This window comes from Pyrgilauda ruficollis, unplaced genomic scaffold (assembly GCF_017590135.1).
Source record: "Pyrgilauda ruficollis isolate IOZ18807 unplaced genomic scaffold, ASM1759013v1 scaffold97, whole genome shotgun sequence".
Taxonomy (NCBI): Eukaryota; Metazoa; Chordata; class Aves; order Passeriformes; family Passeridae; genus Pyrgilauda; species Pyrgilauda ruficollis.
This window is the reverse complement of record NW_024531821.1, coordinates 2,295,787-2,310,953: the sequence shown is the minus strand read 5'-3', so window position 1 is coordinate 2,310,953 and position 15,167 is coordinate 2,295,787. Positions and strand designations below refer to the sequence as shown.

The 15,167-nt window shown below is 58.6% G+C and overlaps 1 protein-coding gene across 1 annotated transcript in view; it reads right to left on the bottom strand.

Annotated features, from left to right (window-relative positions):
• Window positions 1-15,167, bottom strand: part of PPARGC1B (PPARG coactivator 1 beta) — a 42,959-nt gene extending 27,792 nt beyond the window's left edge. Inside the window, exon 1 of the mRNA XM_041489945.1 lies at window positions 15,029-15,167. Coding sequence (XP_041345879.1) covers window positions 15,029-15,112 — 84 coding nt within the window. The 5' untranslated portion in view covers window positions 15,113-15,167. The remainder of the gene's footprint in view (window positions 1-15,028) is intronic.

Genomic DNA, 15,167 nt, shown 5'->3' with positions numbered 1-15,167 from the left:
ATCTACCCTGGCAGACACCCAGCGCTGCCCTGGAGAAACGTGGGCAAAAAATCTCACCCTGGCACTGCTGAGCCAGCCATGGCAGCCCCTGGCCCTGGCCATCGCCCCTCGCCAGGGGCACGGGTCCCGTGGGGGGAGGCAGTGCCCAGACAGCCGGAGCAGGGCACATCCAAAGAAGGAAAAGAGCTGGATGGATGGAGGAGCAGGCCGGGCTCCCTGGCCAGCCAGCCCATACTGTAAAAGGAGTGGGAGCAGGGAGTGAGTGCACAGCCCTGGCTCCAGCAGTTTTAAGATGGCTGTGAAGCTGAGAGAAGGAGGAGGAGGAGGAGAAGAAGGAGGAGGAGGAGGACATTAACCCTCCCAGCACTGTGCTGCAGCCACCAGCACTGCAGGGAGATGAATGGCAGCTTTCCAGAGGCTCCACTTAACAGTAGATGGACTGGGGACCACTCAAGTCCCACCCAATAAAATCCAGCTGGTGATGCTTTCAGGCCTGGCAGGGCCGAGCTGGGAGATGCTGACCTCAGACAGGCTGTGGGAAGAAGGAGGAGAAAGAGAAGGAGGAGAAGGAGGCACATGACAAACCAAGGACCCTCCATGGGACAGGACATTCAGCAGGACCTTAAAGACCCCAGGAATATGGACTCCCTGAAAAGATTCCTTTCCACTCGTGCTGTCCCTGGGGGCCCAGCACACCAGAGGGACAGGAAGGGGACACCCCTGGGTGCCACCCCTCTGGGTGCCTGCATTGCCATCCCTTGCTGGCTGCTCAGCAGGGAGCAGCAGAGCCAAGTGACTGCTCAGCTTCCCTGCTCTTGTCCCTGTGGACACTCACGTGAATATTCACGTTTTTCCTGCTTAATGTTTTCCTTTAAAAACATCGGGCTTGGCCTTCCCGGTGCTTTTCTGCAGGATTCATCAGAGCTGCAGCGACTGGAGGAGCAAAGGTACCGGGCACTCAGCAACAACTTCCCTTCTCCAAAGTTTCAATTGGTCATTGACGTCAAGTGATTATTGAGAATTATTAATTAAGAAAGCATTTAAGAGCCTGGCTTTTGTTGAGGTTTTGCCGTTACAATTAGTTTATGGGCCAACAGGAGAAACATCAGCCTTTGCAGTCACTTGGAGCGCAGCAAAGTGCCCATAATTAATTTCCCTTTCCGCAGCAAGTGCTTTGCTCTGACCTGCCTTGGGGACTCGCCTTTCTCCAGGTGTGCCAACCACAACAGCCCTGGAAACACGCAGCCACAGGGACACCAGGATGGGAACACCATGTCCCCTCCAGCCCCTCACTACGCAGGGATTGTGGCTCTTTTCGGGAAGGCATCCTGGCCACACGCCCTGATCCTGGGGAGGAGGCCACCCTGCCTTTGAAAGAGATTTTCTTTTTATCTCCTTCCTGCCCTGGGGAAGCAGCTGCCTCGCAGGTGCTTGGCACTGAGAGGATGTGTTTTGGCAGCCCAGCGCTTTCCAGGAGTTCCCTGAAGCCCCTCACACACCGGCAGCACCCACCGCAGACAGCAGCAGGATGCTGCCGGGGTGAGCTGAGGATGGAGAGGCAGGAGAAGCCCATGGGATGGCTCCAGGAGCGGGGCTGGAGCAGTGCCTGCTCCTGCCTCCGGCTGTGCACAACCTCAGGCTGCTCCCTGCAGCAGCAATTGCTGCCTCTCCAACTCTGCTGGGGCACCACAGCTCCTCCTTCCCTGGGGAAATCTGGGGTGCTGCTGGATGGGGGAGGCTGGGAGGGTGGCTGAGGGGCTGGCAGGATGCAGGGTGGGTGCCAGCACAGTCCAGCCCTTCCAGAGTAGGCTGCAGGCTGCAGGGATGCAGGATGCAGGGATGCAGGCTGCAGGGATGCAGGATGCAGCCCAGCCCTGTGCTCCCAGCCGGATGCTGCTCCTGCATTCCATCACAGCACCCCAAGTGCAGCACCAGGAGGGACCAGCAGCCCCCGCTCAGCAACTGGGTCAGCTAAATATAAATGGAGCAGCCCCAGAAGCAGGCACCTTCCTGCCTTGCATCATTGACACCCTAAAAACCACGGCCTGGGGACAGGGGCTGTGGCAGCTGCCGCCTCACCAGAGGCTCTGCTGAAGCTGCTCTTTTGGAGCCACGGCTCCAAGGGCTTCCACCCTTCCTCCTGCTCGCCCAGAGCAGCCACCACAAAGCCACCAGGTGGGACAGATGCCTGCAGCACAAGGGGACCAGGTGAGACAGATGCCTGCAGGATGGATGCTCCCAGGAGGCCACGGCTGCAAGCTGTGTGTGCACTCCTCCACACAGAGCAGGCCCCCAGGAGGGCGATTTCCACTTCCATTTATCCAAACCAGCCAGATCAGCTCCCAGGCACCAAGGCAAGCAGCTCAAACCCCCTCATTAGGGCTGGGCAGATGCCTCCCAGCCCAAGGGGTGCAGGCATGCACCCACAGGTTTGGCTCCTAGGGCGATGTCCAACCCCTGTGCTGCACACCTCTGGGTAAGAACATTTTGTAGGAAGACTCTGCAGCAGGATGGGTTAGTCCCAGTATCCCCAGTTTGCTGCACCCCAAGGGCAGATGCCACCCTCAGTACAGCTTGCCCTGTAGTTTGTGGGTGCAGTAGATCTGGTGCTGGAGCCCAGGAGAGGCAGATTTGAGGTGCTTTGAGCTGCTCCCTTCACAGCCTTTTTGGCACCATGTGGGAGAAGAGGGATGATGCTCATCCTGCACCCCACACACAGCCTGAACAGCCCTTTGCAGCCTACAGGTCTCCAGTTGTCTGCAGCTGAACATCACCCAGCCCGGAGGGTTGGTTATTAGGGAAAAACACTTTAATGAGGCAGCTCATTAAAGGCAGGAACAGATTAACCCAGGAACCTGAGGAACTCGGTGACTGCCGAGTTCAAGAATAGGAGAAACAGGCCTTTCCCTGGCAACGGTGGGAGATGCTGCCTCAAAGCAGTGGGATGAGCCCTTGAATCCTCAAAGCCCTTTCAAAGCCCTGCACCCTCCCAGGAGCTGTGTGAGCTCCGGAGATGAAAGATGCTGGGAAGGGTGGACCACAGCTTGAAACCTATGAAAACACCCACTGAAATACAAGTGGAAAATACTCCATCCCCAACAGTCGACTTCATGCACTGCCTCCTCCACTGATCAAGCAAAATCCCAGCACCAGAGTGGACTTCCAGCAGGGATGCTCCAGGGAGAAAGCCTTTGGCAACACACAGCCCTGCTGCACAGGAGCGACGTGGGAGGAGAGGCAAAGCCAAGCAGAGTTCAGAGTTACGGTCACCACAGAAAAATGAACCCTGGAAAAGAAATCCAGCTCTATTTCCCACTACAGGGAAAGGTTTGCAGCCCATCCCTCCCCACAGGCAGAGGAAAGGCTGCTGAGTGGTGGAAGCCCAGGTGAGTGGGGGACTTGGGGATGCCGGGGTTACCTCAAAGCCACTCCAGCAGCAGGGTGAAGAGTCAGGCCTGTGCCATGGCTGTTATGAATGAAGGTGGGAGCAGTGCAGCTAAAGATAACTTTCTGAGCAGGTACTATTAATAGCAATACTCTGGGGCTTTCGCTTTGTGCTTCCTGCGAGGCTCTGCAGGATGGAGGAGCTCTAATGGATCAGGCCCTGCCGTGGCTCCGGGGAAGGGCCCCGTGCACATCCCCGAGCCCAGCAGCGGGACTGACACCCTCGAGGAACGGGGACAGCAGCGGTGGCCGAGGCTGCCACGGGTCACTCGCCACCGGCGTGGCACCGGCCGGGCGCTGGGAGTGAGGATGCTGGCGAGGCTGCTGCCATGCCGGTTTCCATGGCGACTTCAGCACTTGGCGCGAGATGGAGATGACGGGATCAGCCAGCGAAGTCACTGAGCGGAGCTGGCGTCCTCCGTCTGCCGTGGCCGGCGGCACAGCCCTGCCAGCCCCGCAAGAGCGAGCGGCTGGCACAGGGCGCACGCCCGGCAGCCTCGGGGCATCTGGGTCCCCCTCCTTACAGGGCGCGGGTGGCTGCCGGTTGTTCTGGTGATGCAGAGCCTGCACATCCCATCAGCCCCTCCCTGGCACCTCCAGGAAAGCTCTGTCCAGGTCCTGTTCCCAGTCCCAGCACACCCAGCACTGGAGCATCCCCCATTCAGGTCTCTCCCCCAGCAGTGCTTTTCCATTCCCAGTGGGGCTGTCTCCCTGGCACAGAACACACATCTGTTCACATCCCAGTTTGTGGCATCAGGGCCCACTGGCACAGCCTGGCAGGATGGTACCCAGCTCCTCTCTGCAGCTGAAGGAGATGCTGCAGGCTGGGGCTGAGCTGGCACCGGGACAGCCCTGATCCTCACTGGCCCTTGGCCCCGCAGAGGCTTTCCCTGGCTTACAGGTAATCTAAGATCAAGTGCTCCAGCCAGCCGTGCCTGGGCAGACACACACAGACACCACGGAGCAGCAGGGAACCGAACACCTGCAGCATGTGACTCCCCAGCTGGCTCAGCCTCCCGGGCCCCAAGAGACCTCCCTGGGGACCCCAGCCCTCGCCAAGCTGCCACACGTGGCCGTGGCATTCCCGGGCTGCTGGCAGGGAGCACACAGGGCCAGAGCAGCGGACAGGGGGCTGAGACCCCCGGCACCCGCTCCCGCCTGCGGGCAGGATCCTCACCACGCACCCTTTTATTCCAGCAGTGCAATTAGCCTTGCTGACCCCTGAAATCCTCAGCCTCTCTAAGCAGCCATGCATTAAATCCCGGATCCAAGAGTGGAAATAGACTTTGTAAAAGGCTTATGGCCCTATTTATTACATTTTACGCATGACGGAGCCGGACAGCACGAAAGCGGCGCTGCCTCCACGCCGAGGCAGCCGGACACACGGACGGGCAGGGGCTGCAGAGCCTCGGCGGGTGTCTGCTCCTGGACAGGCCTGTGCTGCCAGCTGAGCGCTCCCGCAGACGCAGGCCGGCAGGGATATCGATCTAGATGAAAGCCAACACCGCTGCCGGGCCGGGTAACCGTATCTGCCGCACATTTGTATTCCTCGGAGCAGGGCGGGAGGGCTGCAGCCATCTGCCAGGAGCTCGGGGATCCTGGGGACACTGCGAGCCCTCCCCATGGAGCCCACCGTTCCACCTCCTCCTTTTCTACTTCCTCTGCCTTCTCCGTTTCACCTGTACCCTGCTAGGGTTGAACAACACCCACCTGAGTAAGGCAGTGCCCAAACAGGACCTGCCTGTCCCTGCGGTGCACCGGCAGCTGAGGGGACACGGCAGCGGGGCTCGCAAGGTTGTCCAAGGGCACTGTGTGAAGCCAGCGTGCAGGTGTTCACTGACACATCCCCGGGGTCCCAGGGTTTAGCCAGGTGGCTGCTGCCCCAGGGGGATGGCAGAGGAGCCGGCACACCACAGGCTGCGCAGCTCTGAGCTGGGCACGGGGCACAGGGAGGAGCAAGGATGGGCAGCGGGGGGATGAGGTGTGCAGGGAGGCAGAGCCAAAAGCACATCAAAGGCACAGAGGCAGTGCTCAAACAGCTGAGGGACCCTCTGCTTTTCTGCAGAAAACACAAGGTGGCTCCTGTGTGTCTCCCAGTCCCAAGGAGCCCCTGCAGCAGCCCCAGGCCAGGGAGCTGCTCTTGTGTCAGCACTGCAAAGCAGGCAGGAGCAGAGGGAAACACAAGGGTGTCCTCTCCACACTCTTAAAATGAGCCAGCTGCAGAGACTCCTGCAGCATGTGTCACCAAGTCCCTGGGACACCAGCACACACACACAGCCATCCCCCACTTCCTTGGAAGTGACACATGGCACCCTCGCTTGCAGGGCAGTTGGAAATGTTACAAGACAAAAGCAAAGGTCACCCTGTGCACTGCTGAGAAACTCAGCTCCCGTCAATGCTTGGTGCAAGGTGCAACGCTTAGTGCAAGGTGCCAGGGGTGCATGAGAGCTCCCCACCACATGGTCAGACCCATCTCTTGTGCTCTCCAAAGGCAAAGAGCTCTGGTGCGTGTGAAGAAGCAGAAGTGGGTCCATGGGATGTGCACAGTGCCCAGATTCTTCTAACACCTGCATCTCAGAGAAGTGTGCAGGCCTTGGTGCCCAGGAGGGTGGGCGTCCCTGAATATCCCTGGCAAAGGGAAATGGCACATGTGAGGTGTCTCTCAGCCTGGCATTTCAACGGCTTGGTCCCACACCTTTCCCTTGGTGCACCTTACCTGAGGTGCACCTACAGGCAGAAGGACCCTTGCACTTCCCTGCCTTTCCACCCAGTGCCACGTTGTGGGGGTGATTCATCCCCAACAGCCCTGACTGATCAGCCCGAGGTGCTGCAGCCCCACGGGGCCCTTTGGCAGGGCTGGACGTGGAGGTTTCACCCCATAGCTCAGCTCTGCTTCAGTGCTTTGGAGCACAGATCCTCCCTGCACAGGGAGGTGGTGGCACAGTAACAAACAGCATGTTTGGGCATAGAAGGGCCCTGGCCTCAAAAGGCATCGAGACATTTAGAAAAAACCCTGCAGTCCACAGGTTTGTGCTTCCCAACCCGGTCACTGCCATGACCTCCTCGCTGACCCAGAACACTGCAAGCCCACCCTGATAATGGCAAGGGGAATAATCCCCCCAGGCCCCACTGAATGAGGCTCAAACTCCCCATAACAGCCATGCACAAAGGTCCCATACCCGCCAGGGCACTAGCAGGCTAATCCTCCCTCCAGAGAGGCTGCTATATTTAGGTATCTAAATGAGACAGAGTGGCTCTTTCCAAAAAAGAGTTCGTTTGGGTTACATAAATACAGAGAGAAACTTGAAAGCTGTATTTCCAGGTCCTTGCACTGCCATAAGTGAGCGGCAGAGATGAGGACAGTTTCCCCCTGATAATCTGCCTTTCATGTATTTTTGACTCAGCTGGATGTGCAGATGGGTTTGCAGCTCCTCTGGGCAGCGGGCACTGGTGGACACTGAGAGGAGGCAGCCAGGGCAGGCAGACCCTCAGTTCTCCCCAGAGAAACCACTCTGCATCCCACATGCCCTGGCAGAGGAAGGAAGAAGCCAGCACTGCAGGCAGGCCAGGCAGCACCACTCAAAGCATGGGCAGGAGGAGACAACAAGAGTAAAGGAAGTGAGCAGCTCCAGCCCTTCCCACCCATGCTGTCCCAACATTCCCCCCATGACATCGCTCTCCTCTCAGCCACCAACTTCCTTCCTGCTGCATCCACTTCCACATCCCAAAGCCTCTGGTCCCATGGAGGATTCCCAGGAGAGTGTTCTGCACCTACCACAGCTCACCCCAAGCTCCAGGGGCTGCTCCCCAGTTCTGCTGCTGGGGTGGGCTGGGGGTGGTCACCAGCATAGCAGTGTCCCCCCCAGAGCTGGGTGATAACATGTACCGTGAGGGTTTCTGGGGACACGGGCCACGTGCTTTCATTTTCAAAATACATATAAATAGACATACTTATTCCTTCTTAAAAGGACACGGCAACAAGGAAAAAAAAAAGCAGCTCAAATACCGTCCAACCTTTCAGCCTGAGAAAACCACACAGTTCTCACAGGCTGGAGTTCTGTTACCTGGGAAATGGGTTCTAGCACTCGAAACCCGCATGCGCCAGCCTCCCTGTGGGGCCCACACAGAAACAGAAACTTCCTTTTTAAGAAAAAAAAATTGCGTTTTTTTTTTCTTTTCATTATCAGCACGGTTTGGTCGTGACTGTGTGCAAGACTGCTCAAAAGGAGAAACGATGCTGGTGGTTTAAATCTCCAGCTGTGCAGAGCTCTGGGGCTGATGCTGTTGGAGGGGAGCTTTGAAAATCCTCCTGCCACGAAGATGCAGGAAGGCGGCCCTGAGCCACACACACCTGGCACAGGCAGAGCCGCAGGTCCCCCAGCCCGGGGCAAAGGGAAGCAGCCTCGGTTTGCAGGGAGCCAACAGGAATGCAAAGTTTAATTAGCTGGAAGCCAAGGGCAGTGGAAGATGCAAACATTTGCAGCGAGGCAGGGAAGGTGCCAAGAAATCAGGACTGAAGCTGGACAAAGTTCAGCCCCGCCGTGCTGGTGCCTAGTGAGCAGCCTGTGCGTGGCAGGAGCGGGGGCTGGCAGCTCACCTGGCACCAGCCAAGGTGAGCCCCTGGCCAGCTCTGCCTGCAAGCCCCGGTCCCACACACGGGCAGTGGGATCTGGCCCTGCTCCCAGCCCAGGAGTGTGGGTTCTGCCTGGCAGCACACGTGGAGCAAAGGACCACGGCCACCAGCTCTGTGCCCACCGGTGTCACCACACCGTGCTGGCAGAGGGATTGGCCTCTGCAGGGGAAAGAGCGCCAGAGGCTGGCCCTGCTTATTCCTTCCAGAGAGCTGTGAGTGCCGTGTTTGTCACCTCCAGCTCCTGGCTGTCACCCTGGCACGTGCCCAGCCATGGCCTCGGGGTGACCAGTGCTGGTCTCAGCTCCAAGCCAGCCCGGCTGCAGCCCAGTGTGCCAGTCCTGCATGCATGCAAGGGGTCATGGCAGGCTCCTGAACACCCTGCAGCTACAGATGCACTTTCTTCATGAAAAAATAACAACACGACTCCCTCCTACCTAGGAACTTGGCTAAAAAACGTTCAGCAAAAATGCTGCACCCCCAGGGACAGCTGGGGCTGCTCCAGCCGTGGGTCACCTCGTGGCAGGACAGCCAGGTCCCCAGCTGTCACTTGTGAAAGCCACATCCCCCCTTGCAGGGCGCAGGAGGGAGGAGAACAAACATGAAGAGAAGCAGCTGGGCTTCCTTCCATCCCAGGCTGCCCCAGCTCAGCTCACAGCCCCGGCCAGGACGCTCGGCCCTCGCCACAGGATTTCCTTGCTCTTGACGTCCATGAAAATTAGGAAATGAGGGTTCCTCGGGGAATAGGTGGGGAAGGCAGCTTTTGGCAGCGGGGGTGAAAGGATGACACTTCCCACACCGTCCCCCCATATGCTGGGGACACAGCGTGTCTTGCAGCCCCCCCAGACAAAGCGGGGAGCAGAAGGGACAGCAGTGCTGAGCTGCTGCTCTCTGAGCCAAATGGCAGCAAAATGAAACAGGAACCGAGGGGCCTGGCGTGGCTGGCTCAGCAGAGGGGCTGCGGTGCTGCCCCGGCCGCAGGGCGCACAGGAAGAATTCAGAAAATGCATCTCAGTAAAGATATGCTGCTGCCCTGCAACTGGAGTCCCTGCAAGAGCTGGAGGCGCCACCTCAGCACAAAAACATCCATATAAAGCATGTACTGCTCATCCCAGGGGAGGGGAGAAGTGTCACATCAGCCCTCCATGGGCTCTCCTGCCTTTGTCCCCATCTGGGTGGGCAGGGGGCCATGGGGACGGAGGGGACACAGATGGAAAAAGCTCCTGGCACCCTTCAGCATCATCATGCTCCCTCCAGGGAAGCTCCTGGTGCTGGGGTGCCCACCCAGCTCCCATGCCTGCCGGCTTTGCCTCGGGACACTGGGATGTGAGATAAGGGAAGTATTTTCCCTTAGCCCCACATTGCTGCTGGGAGATCAAAGGTTACTCTGGCTACTGCATGGGGCCGTGTCCCCAGGGCTGCCACGGCCCCTCCACAGCCCCCACCAGCAGATACCAGCTTGCCACATGAAGAACCCCACCCCCAACGGGCTCCAGATCTTCCAGGGCCAAAGGAGATTTCCAGCTTTTACTTTTCTTTCCGTGTTAATTCAGAAGTGAACTGGTTTAATGCAGCAGCTCGGCCTTGGCTGTTGCCTCCACGTGGGGAAGTGCAGTGAGACGGGGCTGGATGAGGACAGGGCTGACGAGGCCCTGAGCGCAGCCAGATCTGTGCAAAGTCCTTCGGCGTTTCTCGGAAGCTCCCGTTATTGAAAGAAAACGGAAAAAAAAAAAAAAAAAAAACCAACCACCATAAATAAATAAATAATAATTTGTAAGCCAGAGTTCAGGAAAAGTGCTGAAAAGCAGAATGGCCGAGCGATAAGGGAAGGGAAACACATTGGCTGGACCATCACGCAGTGCCTACGGTGCCCGTGCCCCTGGAAGTAGGTCACTACCTCACCTGACCACCCGCCCCATTAACTTCAACCTTTAGTCCCTGCCTCCTTACTACAAGCACAGGCACCTTAAAACATCCTTGTCCGGGCGAGAAGGTGGCTCTGCAGGCAGCAGGAGGTGGGATCCTGCCCGCTCCTGGGCTGTGGGCCGGGCGCTGGAGCCCCACACGGCCGGAGCGTGGCGGTCACCGCGGCACGGCCGCGCTGGCGGCGGCTCCGGCGCGGACAGAGTTCCCCCCTGCTAAATCACTTCAGGCTGCCAAGCAGTCACGAGAAATATAAGCCCGCGCCGGGTTGCCATGGAGCAGGGCTCAGCTGCGGGAGCCTGAAGCCGATTCCTCCGGCAAACGTGTCTGCAGCCGAGGCCCTGCCAGCACCTCGCGGCCCGGCTCCGCGGTGGCGGCCGACCAGCGCCACACGCGTGGTCCCACTGGAGCCGCGTCTCTGGGGACAGCCTTCCCTTCCCTGAGAGCCAGGGCTGCAGAGCCCCACGGGGACAGTGCCCCCTGCCCCGGTGACAGCATCTCCCCAGAGCCGTGGGCACGCAGAAGTGGTGGCTTCGGTGGTGGCATTTGGCAGCAGCAGCACAGACTGGCCCTGCTCAATGCCTCTGCCCCAGCCCGGGGATGTCCCCAAGCCTCCATGGTGCTGGCACATGCTGGCCAGGGGGAAACATGTCCTTCATGGGATCATAGAGTTGTTTGGGTTGGAAGACACTTTAAAGCTCATTTATTCCACCCCCCGCCATGGGCAGGGACGCCTTCCAGCCTGGCCTTGGACACTTCCAGCGATCCAGGGGCAGCCACAGCTTCTCTGGGCACCCTGTGCCAAGGCCTTCCCACCTTCACAGGGAAGAATTGTTTCCTAGTGTCTCCTGTAACCCTGCTCTGTCTCAGCTTGAATCCATTCTCCCTGTCCCGTCACTACAGCACTGCAGCTCCCACATCCTGCCACAGCCCCCAGCCCCACCAAAGGGGATCTCAGAGCCTGGTGGGCTCCTGCCCTTGGCACCACAACAAACCATCTGCCAGGAGCCAGCCTGTGCCATCCCTGTCCCCAGCCCTGCACCAGAGACATTGGACCCATTCCCCAAAAACAGGAGTTTGGGGTTGGAAAGGGCATTCCCAGAGCATTTTTAATTAGACAGCCAACCGTGCCAAAGAGCTCGTGTAAGTGGAGTTCCTCCCTACAAAAAGGCTTTTGACATTGGAAAGGTTAATGTGAGAGAGATCCCTCTCCCTCACAAAGCTCCCTTTGCTGGAGGCCCTCGTTGAGCCCTTAATTATTCACCTGTTGGAGAGGTGCCTTTCCATTATGGCATGAGAGCGGGGCAGGGATGTGCAGGCAGGCAGGTGGGGGAAAAGCCCCGGCGTGGGGCACCCCTGGGGTGGGGAACACAGGTCAGAACCCCGGGGGGAAGCAGGCAGGTGTGGGGGGAGGCTCTGAGGGGCAGGTTCCAGCCCAGCCCTCCTCTCCCTCCGGCTGCTCTCTCTCTCCTGGCTCAGCTCAGACTCTGCTGTGCTCGCCAGCCTCTGCAGCCTCTGCTGTGGTGGGGACAGCCACCAGCACCCCTAGCTCCAGCACAGCCACCAGGACACAGCCACCCTGCTTCCCAGAAAACTTCAGCCTCCTCCAGCCCTGCCACTGCAGCAGCCCTTCGACCCACGCTGCAGCAATGCAGCTGAGGATGCATTTTGCACAGGCCCTCGGGCTGTCCATTGTCCAAACCCACCTCAAATCTTCACGAGAAAAGCCACAGAAAGAGCAGGATATCGGTCAGCTCAGTGAGGACTATCAGAAATTAGAGTTGCATCCCCACCTCAGCACTAGAAACGCCAACCCAGCGCGGGCTCGCTGTGCCTCCTGCACTCATCGATGGATTAAGCTGTTAGCAGGAGGCTGGGAAGTTAAAGAGGGAATATTGTATTTCAGTTCATGTGATCTTTAAACATCCCTCTGAGAAGCAGCCTGGGTTTTTTTTTATTATTTTTTCCCCCCCTGCTGCACTTTGTTTGGGGTTTTTAAACGAATTGAAGCCGTTAGAGGCACAGTGCTCCAGCTTCTCGCAGGGATGCTGAGAGCTGCTCCGTGGTGCTCTCAGCAGAGCTGCCTGGCTGGCACTTCCCAGTGCCTGGTGCCAGCAGATGAACCAGCTACAACCAGCTTCATACCTCTGAGCAGCAGAATTGCACAAAATGGATTAAGCAGGCCCAGAAATGACACATTTTGAGGCACAGCAGAACAAAATCACTTTTTTTTTTTTTTTTTTTGTTAGAAAAAAATAGGGAAAAAACCAGAAAAAAAGGAGTTGGCAGGAGAAAGGCAGATATCAAGTGAAAAACCCTGATTTTCTTTCTGTAGCAATGCAGGTACCACGTGAATCATCGCTGTCCTCGATATGTAAATAGAGGTTAGCTGGCACCCTCAGCACAAACCCTTATGAATAAGGGACTGATGCAGATACCCCTGTCAAACCTTCCCCGAGAGCCCTGCTCAGGATTCCTCCTCTGGAGGGGAAGGGATCACCTGGCACCTGCACCAACTGTGCCTTTCTTGCAAAAGCAAGGACGGGGAGAAGCACGGGCGAGAGAGCAGGAGAGTCCCAGTTCCTCAAAATTTCCACGAAGGAAAACGGCCACTATTCATCATCCCTTGGCTCCTGCCAGCGCAGCCTCTCGGCATAACCTGCTCCGTGCTGGGGCACTGGGCTCCTCGGGCAGCAGCTTTGGGGCTCCAAGAGGAGTCAGTAACCCAGTTGTAAGCAGAGGCTCGTACAGTAGTAATGGGGAGAGACGTCAGCGCCAGCCCGGCCCGCCTCCCGCTCCCAGTTAGAAGGCAGCATGTGACAGAGCCAGGGCTGGAGCCTTCCCCCAGTTTCATCAGAGGTTAAGGTACAAGCACAACACATGCTTACAACTTCAGGCGGCTCTTAAGCAAACGCATGCAAATCATAGCTGGGGGGGGGCTGTTTTTTCTTCCTTTTTTCCGTCTTCTCTTTGCTTCCCATCGCAGCCCTGAGCCCCTCAGCGCACGTGGGGACAGAAGAGGAAATGGAATTATCCAAAGCAGGCGCCGGATGGAGAGCACAGAGGGGCTGCACGGGAGCTGCAGCGAGCTGCAACGCTGCCCTCGCTGCTCCTCTCCTCCCACACCTGCAGATTTCAGAGCAGCGCTACCTGTGCTGCTCCCTCCAGCAGAGAGCACGCCGGGGACAGGGAGAGAAAACAGGGGACACAGCTAACTACGTTTCATCAACATAGTCTCATTTCAGCACAGGCCATTTCACAGTTCCAAATTTTCCAGGGAATATTCACAACATGGTGGGCTTGCACCAGAGAAGGATGACAATTCGTAGGATTTTTTTTTTCCCCCTCCCTTAGCAGTCGCTTTTTGGAATAAGATTCTTAAATCGGCTCATCAAATGCTGACCAAAAAGCAAAGAAAAAGAGAAACAAGCCTCCAGGCACATGCTGCAACCATAAGGGCTTTTCATGTCATGATTAACACATGGAGAACAGGAGGGTTATTATAGGGAAGTGGAGCCAGGAACTTTCACCTGCTCAGGGAGCAGTGGGGCTGGTGGGAGCTGCAGCCTTCGTGCCATACTGCCAGGGGATGGCATCCCATACACGCAGCCCACTCAGGGGACAGTGTCCCACACAACCAGCCTCCTCTCTTCCAATGGCTCCCTCAGCAACAACAAAATGGAAAAATCCCACAAAGTGCTTACAAAATCTCGGCCCACTTCTCACCCTTCCTGACCCTTCTGCTGTAATCAACCTGTCAGCAGCTCTCGGTTAAGCAGCCAGGCTGCCTCCCCCCTGCTCTGCCCCCTGAAGCCGCCCGGTCCCGTGCCAAGCCGGAGCGCTCTGGCGCTGGTGCAGGCGAGCAGAGGTGCCGGGACTACATCAATCTGGCTGGTGGCAAGCCCTGCCTGGTTCTGTCTGGCACACGCACCGCGGGCAAATCTGATTTACCAGGTCTCGAGCCCGTGTTTGTTTTGAACCCAAACGGCGGCAGGATTAGCCCCTGGTGCTGTTCCCCACAAACACACACGCTCCCGGGCTGTTTGCAATCGCGGGGCTGAACTGGTGAGAGAGCAAGGGTTGGGATGAATGCGCTCGCTTCACAATCTGAGCTATTTTGTAATCCGTGGTTATGAAAGTGAAGGGTCGAGGGGATGATAAATAACTACAGAAAACTCTTCCCACTTGCAGCAGCCTCATCGAGCCGACTGCGAAATGCGCGGCCGTGCTCGGGCTCAGCCCCGGCTCCGGCTCCTGCCCGGTTTATTGTATAGCGCCTCTCTTGCAGCCCCCAAAATGGAAAAGCATGCGAGCCCTATAGCCAGCACGGCTCGCTCTCGTGATCCCGCCGGAGCTGCCAAGGAGCCTTAATCTGATTTTAATACCCAGCTCCGTCCAAAACACAGCCCATCCACATTTTGGAGCCGGCGACTCGCAGCACCGAGACCCCCGTCGCTGTCGCACCCCCCCTCCCCAAACCTCCATCCCCCAAGATCCCAGCCCGTATGCGTGGAATTGACGCTCGGCATGACTCATCCCACAGCCCGGCTCTGTCAGCCCCCACCGCGCAGCCCCCTGCGGNCCCCCCACCGCCCGCACCGCGCCGCCCCCTCCCCACCTTCGGGGGAGCCCTAACAACCGGGGGGGTGGCTCGGTACCGCAACCCATCAACTTGTCCCCTGTCCCCCCCGAACTGCCGGCCGATGGGGGAATGGGGGGGCGCGGGAGTCCACGTGCGAGTGGTGCTGAAAGCGCCGGCGGGGCTGCGGGGCTGCGGCCGCCCGGGAGCCCCGGGAGGGGCGCGCACAGCCCCGCGGGCGGCCGGCTCCGCAGCCGGGGGGAGAACGGCACCGCCGCACACCCCCGGAGCACAGGGCGGACGAGCGGGGCCCCGCACCCCAGCACCATCCGGCAGCACCGGCTCTTCCCCGGGGTGCCCCGGCAAGCAGCGGGGGGGTCCGTCCGCTCCCCCCGCTCCGGCTGCGGCGCGCCGGGGAGCCGCGCAGCAGAGCTCCCCCCCGCGCTGCCTACCTGGCTGTCAGCTAGGTAACTGAAGACGAAGGAGGAGAGATCCTCGTCGAGCAGAGAGCCGCAATCCGGCCCCGGCTCCGCCATCTTCCACCTCCGGCTGGGGCTGAGCACCGAGCATGCAGCAGGCGCGGCGGCGGGA